General features: G+C 34.3%; 1 protein-coding gene across 3 annotated transcripts in view; it reads left to right on the forward strand.

Moving 5' to 3' along the window:
* Positions 1 to 12,500, forward strand: part of LOC137656033 (uncharacterized) — a 215,094-nt gene that overhangs the window by 160,964 nt on the left and 41,630 nt on the right. For all 3 annotated transcript variants that reach the window (XM_068390212.1, XM_068390227.1, XM_068390220.1), the window contains exons 5-6: positions 9,690 to 9,819; positions 10,576 to 10,748. In XM_068390212.1, the coding sequence (XP_068246313.1) occupies positions 9,690 to 9,819; positions 10,576 to 10,748 (303 nt within the window). The remainder of the gene's footprint in view (positions 1 to 9,689; positions 9,820 to 10,575; positions 10,749 to 12,500) is intronic.

Below are 12,500 nucleotides of genomic sequence, written 5' to 3' on the forward strand. Positions count from 1 at the left end.
TCCAGGGAAGGGATACTGGTATTTTCTTTTTTTCTCAAGTAGATTCTATGGAGACGATCAATGAATTAATAATGGGCAGTAAGCCTAAACTCTCAGGGTCAAAATTTTCCTTTTAGAATTACCAGAGCATCATCGATATAACGATACCAATAAAACTTGAGAGAACCATATTGAAGGGATCAACTTTTTTTTTTTTTTTTTTTTTTTTAAATCCACATACATGTTTGACAAAAAAGGAGAAAAAGAATTATCCAGTTATGAAAACATTTTTTCATGGAAATTTCCATTAAAACTTAACTCACATGTAATACGTAAGCAAATAAATTCAATAATAGTTTTGGTAACTTATAAGAATTTAAGGAATCGGTTAGAAAATTACGGGGTAAAATAAAAATCTATTATATTTTGGTTACACTACTTTAAGTTTATATTTTCAGTTGAATTTACAATATCTGAAGATGAAATGGGCTCTTAAATGAGAGAAAGAAATTTCCCATGATGTTCTGATAATTGAGAATTAATAGATCCTGTTACCCTGATGATTGCTTTGATATGATTACCTGGTATGCGGATCATAATTCAACGATAGAAAAAGGGTAGTCTAGTAGACGTTATTTAATCAGGTTTTTCAGGATTCAAATTCCATTTAATGCTGCAGCTAATCAATTATTTCTAAATTGAGAATACGCATAAGCACTAGATTGCAAAAAAAAAAAAAAAAAAAAAAAAAAAAAAAAAAAAAAAAATTCACTGAGTATGTTCTTCCTTACATTATCACTACCATAGGTGCCGTATCACTATTCGTGATAAGAAGTTTACTCTCCCCTTTTAAGGACTTTAGGGCTGGTATAATTGTTATGAAAAATAACATGGATCCATATTCTTGATTCCGGAATATATATAAAGCCTTTTGCTGTTGAACTTGGTCAAGCATATTGCAGAATCAATGTCCAAATTATCGTTTTCTTATTAACTGAAAGGTAGATGATATCCTAAAGCAAGTTTCACATAACTTGATCCGAGATTTTCATCAAATTCACTATACAGTTATTCTGCCTCATAGTATTCCAATTCTTTTTGTGTATGAAGTGGGTTGGGCATCTCAAATTACTTGATTGTAATGTATGTGTAGCAAACAACGCACATAATAATGAAGGATGCTCAATCAACTTTTTTTTTTCATAATACAACCGTCATTGGACTACATAAAAAATCAGTAATGTAACAAGCTAATCTAAACCCTGTTATTATTCCATTCTTATGTTATCTATTTTCTATGCCAAACATAACCATATCGACAATAACCTTCGATTGTAAATACACAATTGTCATCCATGTGTGATCTCTTGGGGGGACTATTTATAGCTGTATTGTATGTAAATAAAGTTAGCTTTTTGGAAGCTGCCGTTTACTTTAGCTTTTCCTCAACGCCTGTTATTTTGGTGACCTATGGAGTGCCTTGAACACCCAACCTACCTCGCCGTCTCCTCCAACGCCCACTGCTGACCCCGACTCATCTGTCCACGCTGCACAGTGGAGCTGCCGCCCTTCGCCAGCAGAGATACGTTTGCCCGGTTTCAGTGGGACGAAATTCAGTTCCGTATCAAGGGCACGACCCACTGAAGCACCAAAGCCAACTACATCCTCGCTGAGAGCCTAGACGACATCTTCCCAGAAATCTCTGACTATCTTTGCAAGCAAAGGGACACCTCCCCCCTAGTAGGATGATGTCTTCAAATCATTCTTCCTGGAGCAATACTCACTGCCACCAGCAGCCTGTGTAGCCGAAATTATTTAGATCTCTAACAGCCGTTGGGGGATCAAAGAGGGATCGAAAACTGCTGGTGTTCTCCTGGTGGCTGCTGATGAATCTGCTATCCCAACCTACAGTTATGAGATGCTGACACTATTGTTTTAGGGCACCAAGTATTGGTTGAATTTCCTCGTCGCCAATGTTACACTGCCTCTCCTTTGTGCACATTTCCTTGCCCATTTCGACTGCCTGGTTGACATTGCACATAAACGCTTTGTCAATACCAACTCTTATTCATCCACACCTCTATAACCAGCTCCCTTCAACCTCGCTCTCTACATCAGGGCACCCAACGTCTTTCGGCGAGAACTACACCAGATGCCAACAGTCGCTACCAAACATGGTTTATATCACCATATCAAGACAACAGGGCCCCTAGTCAATGTACATTTGGTAAAATGGGACTTTGTCAAAAGTTCTCAAGCCCATGGTCGTCGCCCTTGCACATCACCATGAAAAAGGTTGGATCCCTACACCCATGTCAGGTTTATAGGGATCTTAACATGCAGCCAGTACCAGACAACTACATCCTTCCAACATTGCCAATGGTACTCGAACAAATGATCAACGAATCCCCTTGCCTACTGGCCTTCACCAGTAAAAACTTTCCAAGGTGGAATCTAGCTACTGGTGGTGTATTTGGCTGTCTGTCACTTCTGCCAATTCTTAGAGGGCACGTCCTTCACATTTTAAAGGACCATATGCCCCTTGTGTACACCCTTTACTCAACAGCAGTAGTAGGCCATGCCCATGTAATCCTACTCCAATGCACCGACAGGTATTTATATTGACCCATGGCCTCTAATTCCACTAACGGTGATCTATTACACAACTACAGAAATCGAAGTTCATATGGTATGGCATTCCTAAAGATGCCAAGGATTGGGTTTGCGCCTGGATTTCATGTCAAACTTTGAAAGTGCATCGACACATGGATTCAGGTGTAGGCAGTTTTCATCAACCCCCTGCATCGTTTTGCCCACATTCACATCGACATGGTTGACCCCCTACCCATGTCACAAGGACCCCGTTACCTTTTCCCAGTCATCGATCGCTCTACTAGAGCTATCTATAGGTTAGATGCAACATCCACCTCCAAAACTGCTACCTTACTTTCCGGATGGATAGCAAGATTTTGTATCTTAGAGCATATCACTTCGAACCGGGGTGCTACTTTCGCTTCTCAATTGCAGACACCATAAGGTAATTTTCTTGGCATTGCCCTACATCAGACTACCGCTTAAAGTCCCCAAGCCAACAGGATGGGGGAAAGTTTCTTTGCACCCTCAAGCATATTTGATGTCCCACTGCAAGAACTTTGGTTGGTTTCTACAACTTTCCTGCGCCCTACTCATACTGAGGTGACTCACGAGAACTGAATTTTTTTTAGTCAGCCATTAGCACAGAAGATTTCCAAATCCTAAATCACAGGGTGGGAAAATTTACCTCCTGCTGTCAGACTTAAAAGCCACTATCAAAGCAGCACATACCAAAAGATCTACACCCCCCAACACCAATGCTTGTAAGCCATTGCTTATGCCCCTTTTACAGGGTCGTGTCATTTGTCATACTCCGAAGGCTTTCCTCCTCAAAGTTCATGGCAAACAGGACTGAATAACCATTGACCACCTTAAACCTGCGTATATCCTACATGACAACTCGCCAATTACATCTCTCTAGAGCAGGTCGACGTATTTCAAATGCATTTTTATTTCTGACAGAGAGCAATATAATACATGTGCAGCAAGCAACGCGCATACAAGTGAAAACGGAACCCATATCAACGTTTTCTTCAATACTACTTCTGTTATTGTCATTAAATGTAACAAGCTACTTTAAACTCTACGGTTCACGTTTCCTTTGCCTACACATACACCGAATAGTCTGGCCTATTCTTATTAGATTCTCCTCTGTCCTCATACATCTCAAAACACTGTGATTACCAAACAATTCTTCTTCACCAAAGGGGTTAACTACTGCACTGTAATTATTCAGGGACTCATTAGCTATAGTTAAGCACCTCTTCTAGGAGAAGGACACTCCAAAATAAAACCATTGTTTTCTAGTCTTGGGTAGTGCCATAGCCTCTGTACCATGGTCTTCCACTTCTCTTGGTAAAGGGTACACTCGGACACACTATTCTATCTAATTTCTCTTCTTGTTTTGTTAATTTTTTTTAGTTTATATAGGAAATATTTATTTTCATGTTACTGTTCTTGAACAATTTTATTTTCCCCTGTTTCCTTTCCTCACTGGGCTATTTTCCCAGTTGGGGCCCCTAGGCTTATAGCATCCTACTTTTCCAACTAAGGTTGTATTTTAGCAAGTAATAATAATAATAATAATAATAATAATAATAATAATAATAATAATAATAATAACTATTCTTTATGGCAATGTCAACATTATTCGACAAAAAAAACATTGATTGTAAAGAAGCAAATGTCATGCTTATGTGACCTCTTAGGGCCTATAAATATCTGTCTTGTGTACATTTAAAGTTCAGTTATTTGGGAGCTGCCGTTTGCTTTAGTTCTTCCTCTGCTCCCGTTACATGGCATCGTATTTTGACGATGGCCTGGAACTTCTAAAAGGAAATTTTTACCTTAAGAACTTATTGATCATTATCAATTCACTCTTCTAGTCCATAAAATTTACTCTAGAAAAAGAAGAAAATATGCTTATCTCTTTCTTGGACATTTTGATTGTTAGATAAGCAAATAATTTAAAGGTTTCCATAATCAAAAACATTATTAATGACTATTATCATGAATACATTTCATTCTTACATACAGATCATTCTAAAAAAAATAAATCACCTGTATTTTCCTCAATGTATTCGAGAACACTAAAAATATTTAGCCTACGTACTTATATGAATTTGTTAAATAAAAAATACTAATCTGTGCTGTCCTAAATGCATATCTATGACTTTTTTTTGAAAACTTGAATAAATCTAAGAAAATCCCTTATAACTCCTAATTGGAGAACGCGGAAACAATAAATAACAGATTTTTTCACCATAAGTTTTGTCGTAAATGTCATATTGCTAAAAACTAAATAAATAAATAAATATAATGTTTAAGATTAAATATACAATTGCTATTATAGAAAAAGGCCCTAATAGAATGATAATAACAGGACACACAGTACATTATATTTAAAATGAGAATTAATCCCTAAGTCATATATATGAAAGCAAATGAATGTCTACAAACAGGAAAGCTTAATATTCCAGTATCAAAAGAGTAAAGAAATATGATAAAGTTATTTATTGACTAAAAACTATGCATGATTAATAGGTCAAAATCACACACAGTAATCTATATTAATGAATTTACACATACATTTCCTGATAAACAGTTAACTACCTTTACAAAAAAGGAGAAATTTAAACTGAAACTCTGGTTTCGTCTCCATTGATGACCCTTCATTATTCTCCTTTCATAATTATAAGGCCTCGCTCCGTATAATTTGTTCGTGTGTATCTTGAGATATATATTGTATGTATGTATGTGTATATATATACACACACACACACACATATATATATATATATATATATATATATATATACATATACAGTATATATATATATATATATGTATATATATATATATATATATACATATATATATATATATATATATAAATACACAAATATATATACTGTATATACATACAGTATATATACACATAATATCCACACATATATGTGTACATATGTGCATATGTGTAAGCATGTATGTATATGTACATATATAATTTATATGCAAATACACTGTATACATATAAAACACATATATACTTATATATACAAAGAGACGAACAAACTAGCACAATACGCAGCAAACAAAATACTACCAAGAAGATATCTACTTCTGTGTAATGAGTTTTTGCCTCATAAAGTCTCTAGGTGCTATTTGGCAACATCATTGGAATTCTTTGAATCAGATGAAAGAGATCAAAAGTGCTATACCTTTACTGATATATATATATATATATATATATATATATATATATATATATATATATATATATATATATATATATATATACACACACACAAGGGATGATCAAAAAGTTCGGTAAATATGTGAATATTTATTAAATTACGAACATTAACATGTTTTGTCACTAATTTCCTACAAAGTACTCTCCTTCGACTCATACACACTTACTCCACCGTGCCTGCCACTTTTGAAAACATTCCTGGAAGTCCTCTTTCTTCAATAACTTTATTTGCCTTGTCGAAGTCACTTGTGAAGGTCATGCTGATTGCATTCTTTGATATGGAAGGATTAGTGCATATTGAATTTGTTCCCAGAGGCTGCGCCGTCAATGCTATTTTCTACGTGGAAGTTCTGAAACGCCTGCGAGAATCCATTAGACGTAAAAGGCCGGAAAAATGGAGAAATGGCTGGCTGCTGCATCATGACAACGGCGCCCTCTCACACGTCACTGCTTGTTCGGCAGTTCATGGCTGGAAAGAATCTCACTGCAGTTCCGCATCCACCGTATTCTCCCGACTTGGCACATGCGACTTCTGGCTATTCCCGAAACTTGAATCGACGATGAAAGTTAAACGATTTGACAGCATTGAAGACATCAAATCGAACACAACAAAGCAAATAAAGTTATTGAAGAAAAAGGACTTCCAGGAATGTTTTCAAAAGTGGCAGGCACGGTGGAGTAAGTGTGTATGTGCCGAAGGAGAGTACTTTGAAGGAGATTAGTGACAAAACATGTTAATGTTCGTAATTTAATAAATATTCACACATTTACCGAACTTTTTGATCACCCCTCGTATATACATAATATATATATATATATATATATATATATATATATATATATATATATATATATATATATATATATATATATATGCATAAAAATCACAGAGAAACTGATCTCTGAAGAAGTATCACGCAATTAGTCGGGACTTAATCTTATATATGTGTGTGTGTATATATATATATATATATATATATATATATATATATATATATATATATATATACAGTATATGCCGAAATCTAAAACAACTTGGTTTATATAATAGTTGAGCATTTTATACAGTTTGCTACGATTGTTCAGTTAAAAATAGCCACTACATTTGATTAATTTATGCACTAATGAAATTCCTATCATACACAACTTTTTATGAAGCAATAGTCGGTCTACTTTAATTGCTAATTACCACAAGCTTATGGAATTGTCAAGACATTCAGGATACAAATAAATTTTCATGGTGATTCTGGAGTGAAATGAAGTCATTATGTTTTCGTCTCATTATAATTTATAATTGCTGTATACTAAATTATTATGCTAAATTTCATTCGAAATCATTACAACTGGATCATTAGAAATAATATTAATTTAATTATATAAGTCACTATGGTTCCTTTAAATCAATTCATTTAATGTCCTGTTGTTATTACCCAAGAGTTTAAGATCTTTCCTGTTTCCTGGTATTGATTCTAAAGTCATCATTATTACATTTATCTATAATTGATTAATTACTGTCCTGTTTCCGTGCAGTTGTCTTATCTCCTTTTCTCTATTATTACTAATCCATCAATATTTACAACATGATATTTTACATCATATGTACCAAAATTTACTGCCATTAAATCATCATCCTTCCCTAACCATTATAACATTTCCAAATTCATTAAATATAAAAAAGAAACAGACATATCGAACATTTAGCATATCGCATTACTACTAAAAAAATTTTTTTTACCAACTATGAGTAATTTAAAACGACCATTTTATTTTCTAACTATTTAAGGGTTTCAAAGGTCACTCATGAATGACAAAAGCAAAGGACAGTGGCAATGCCTTAAAGACTAACTATATATACATATGATCAGCGCCCGAACCCCCTCTCCACACCAAGGAGGTCCAGGCCATGGCTGCTGATGACTGAGCAGGTAGACCTATATGCTCCCCAAACAACCAACCCCCTTCCTTAGCTCACAAGGCCGGTGAGGTTGTAGACACTACTAGAAACTATCGAGTTTGACCGGGTCTCGAACCCCACTCCAGCAATCACCGGGCAAGGACGTTTTGCAATAGGCCAAAACTTCATTACCATTATTTCTTATTTACATATATTCACAGTACTTGACAATATTCGTCGTACAATTTACATCTGAATTCCTTCGCATTCAGCTACAACTAATATTGCACGTGTAACCATTACAACAAGCGACCTTTACTTTATCACCCAAAACCATCATCGCTAAAATATTCATGGATACGGGTGGAGGTTAGGCGTGTTTATATATTTTTAAGGCTTTATCGTTTTCCCCCATCACCCTAACTGCGATAAGGTTATGCATCGTAAATAACATTACATTTCATTCACCTGGCAATCTAAAAATAAATCATGCTGAAAGAAATCATCACCACGGTTGCTTTCTATATCAATTTTATGATTGGGAAGACATTGGTTAAGGTTTTACTTTCCCCCAGGGTGTGAAAGTAAGAGAAGCTATTTACATAAATAAACACAAGATAAAAAAATCGGTTGCCCTCCCCTTTAATATTTGCATATGATAAACATCGGCTTTTTTTCTTTAATCGCTACTAATAAAACTCAGCAACTCATTCTTACGTTGGAAATGTTTTGTTAATTGTTCAAATCTTTATTAGGATCGTCATTTGATGAAATATCATATTCATGTTCTCATAAAAGATACATCTTAATTGATGTTCGTTATAAAAGCTGCAGTTCACGTCAAGAATTTTGGACAATTAGAGATGACTGAAGTTGGCGGACTAACAGGTGGGAATGTACATAATGAAATATCTGATAAATATAGAGCATTCCTTATGTTTGCTGGGACAGGGCCAAGGTTTTATCTCAATATAGCCAAATCACGTTGCTAAAGTACTCTTAGTACACTCTTTATAGAATTATCATTCCACCACTAGTTAATTCATGATTTTTACCCATTCCAAATCCATGTTTAATCAATAAATATATGAGATTCTTACAAAAAATAACGTAGATCATTAGCCATAGTATCGATACCGAAAAAAATATATAACTAACAATTTACCCCCAAAAATTACAAATGCATGATCCACCTCTTTCAACGATAATTTAACCTCGTTGTTATAATTTCTGGCTATTTTCTTCTACATATTCTCACTTAATTATCATGAATCACGATTGTCTTTTAATCTTGACATTATTTTTCTACGGATAAAGCAAATATATTCTATATTTTCTAATCATCTGTTCTTATTAAGTTATCTATTCGGTAACTTTACCTTTTCTACATCTTTATTGATATGCTCAAAGTTATATACATCCCAATCGAAGTCATGATTATTATCAGGACTTTAATTTATCTTCATCTATTCATCACCATCGTGGTTTTTATCGACGTGTATATTTTATTATCAAAATTATCATGCATTGTCTATGGCTGTTTCCTCCTCATCACGGTTTATGATTCAAGAGTATGTCACCATCATGATTTTTTATCTAGTTCTTGACTCGAACTTATTTTCTTTGTTACGCAAGTGATTTTACTCTAACCGTATATCATAATCACATTGTTTATCTCCAGCCCCACATTATCATCATCATCATCATCATCATGACCGCAACAATGTCAATCTGGATTTTCATCCTCAAACCTGAATCCAACTACACAAAACTAGATTTTTATCTTAATCTTCCACTTCGCCATCATTATTTTTTTTTTTAAATTGCGAGTTTATTTATCATGATTTAAATCTCTCTCACATTCACCATCACCATGCACATAAATGTAATGTTGCTTTGATTCCTCTGACCCTACGTCACCACTATCATAATCCTGAATTCATGGTAGGCCTTTCCTTTCTCCTGCAGCTCCAGCTCGCTACATGGACCTGACCTTCCACCGTCCGTCGGAGCATTTGGTGAACATCACATGCCTTGTCGGGTACACAGCCCCGAGGCCCATGTTTACCTTGTACACCAGAGTACCTAATGGAAGCAGGTAAGAAACGCATTCGATATAAAAGGTAATAAAGTTGGCTGGGCCACAGAGGAGGTCGAGTTTGTTTTGGGAAAGAGAGAGAGAAACCTGCAATGCTTATACGCTGTTGAAATAGATATTTTATGAATGGTTGAGGCAAATGAGTTATGTTCTACGTCCGTGAGACAATCTTACTGTTTTCTGCTTTCCTTCAGTTGAGATGATGGGTCAACATATATACTTGAACACATATACAGTATATGCGTGTATATACAGTATACATATATATATATATATATATATATATATATATATATATATATATATATATATATATGTTTGTGTGTGTGTGTATTTGATATACTGTATATTCAAATATGTGATTATGATCTTTTAAATGCAACAAACTAGTTTTGGGGGTTATTGACTATGTCAACGAACGCAGCAAAGGCCCTGATGGAAAACTCGAAGACCTTAAAAATAACTCGCAAACAAACGTGAAGCAATCGCACCATGGAACCGTATTAAACAATATTAGGTTGAAAATAATAACATTACCGAAATATTACCTGAAAACTTCGAGGACCAGAAGTGAAAACAAACAAATGAGAAGGGTTCAACAAACCAACACCAAGAGCAAACAAGCCGGTTTAGAATGGACTTTGCGCTCAGGCTTTTTTTAGAAACTTTTTTATTAATCCTCACCAGGCATGTTCTACATAACCCTGGATTTTATTCACCTACTACAATAGCTTCTTTATTTGGCTCTTTTATCAGGTACGAAGTAGACGTCCGGGGAGTGAGCGGAGGAGTACGAAATGGTCTGTGGTCGATAGGATCCTGGGGTCTGATCGTCTGGGCTGACACGCCGCCAGAAACGATCATCGAATGTACAGTTTCACTCCCAGGTACAACGCATAAGCAGACCATCAGTAAATTCTACAATCCAGGTAAGCGTCATGAATTCTTTAAGTGTTCAAAATGGATTGGGTTTAGCTACTGAAAATACGGAGTTCCTTCTAGGTCAAACATTTTAATAATTTCCTCATTCACAGATACTAATAAACTATAAAGGTTTATTACAATGTTTTTTTTTTTCTTTTTTTTAATAAAGAAGTAAAACCATAACAGACCAAATTTCTATTAAGAACTTCAAATTGTGAGGATTCCATAAATTGGCGTCCCAATAACACATGATCCAGTCTTATATTCAATGGTTCGTTAGATGAAGCTCTTTTCTGTGATTAAACATACTACCAATAGTCTACCAAATTTCTTGCACAATCTACTCTTCCCTAGCGACACTAAGCATACTACACCTTACACTCGGACATAAGGGGATAGATAATGTGATTGTTCAACGGATGAGGTAATCATATCAATCTAACAGGAATACTCAGAAAGGAAAAATAGTAATATTCCCTAGTTTTGAAAATACAATGGCCCTTGTTCCACTGCCTTACGTTGTACTGGGCCAGAGTTCTCTTGTCTGAGGGTATATGTCATGTTCACATCCAGGTCAATTTTTTTTTCGCATTGCATTTTTCAAACGAATTTTGGCAGACATACCAGAAGGGCTAAGGATCCCGAATGTTTATTTCTTTAAAATATTGCTTATTATTAAGTTTTATTCTTTATTGTGCACTATACTCTTTATTTTTAAAACCATCATTTACTTTCCTTCTCTCTGCATATGCCTATGTCCATATTGCTATTGCATCAATTTTATTATTTTTCTTTTATCATTAATTCAATAATTCTGTTCCTTTTTATATTTTCGGGAGGCTTTCCTGAAGGGCTTCCAAGCTTTATAGCCCTCTGCTTTTCCATCTAGCGTTTTTTATTAGATTATAATAATAATAATAATAATAATAATAATAATAATAATAATAATAATAATAATAATAATAATAATAATGCTGGAAAATTTATCCTTGCAGAAATTTTACTGATACACTATCTATCAACAAATTGACATTCTAACAAAATATATGGGAGAAGTAAAGGTATCTTAGATCCATTCTATCACCGAATAAGCATTTCCTCAAACATTTTCCTAATCTGAACAGCTGGGGATAAAACAACTTATATAATGCTTTGCAAAACAATTGCAGTGGCCTTTAAAGAAAGACGCCACGAACTAGCACCAATAAAATCCTTTAAAACAACTCCTACTAGAGCCGAGAATTACCTCATATGAACGGGAATGGAGAACCTCATAATAAATTTATGCGAGGCATTTGTATATTGGAAGCTAAAAGTGCATATCAACAGCAAATACAAATGAGAAGAAAAACCGAGAATATTTCAAAAAGTAAAATCATCTCTCTGGACAGGTACCTACAGTGAATTTCCTACCAGGTAATAGAAATGGACAGGGTAATTGGTACATCACAACGACACTATACATATTTCTTATAATTCCAATATACATGTATATGTACGAATATATACATATGTATACATCTGTTTATGGGCAGAAATCGAGAACGTAAAGGTCATTGTGGCGTCCAGATATACATAAATAGGCTACCAGGAAAAATTCATTATATATATATATATATATATATATATATATATATATATATATATATATATCTACATATATATATATATATATATATATATATATATATATATATATATACAGTATATATATATATATATATATATATATACTGTATATAATATATATATATATA

This window comes from Palaemon carinicauda, chromosome 1, assembly GCF_036898095.1.
Source record: "Palaemon carinicauda isolate YSFRI2023 chromosome 1, ASM3689809v2, whole genome shotgun sequence".
Lineage (NCBI taxonomy): Eukaryota > Metazoa > Arthropoda > Malacostraca > Decapoda > Palaemonidae > Palaemon > Palaemon carinicauda.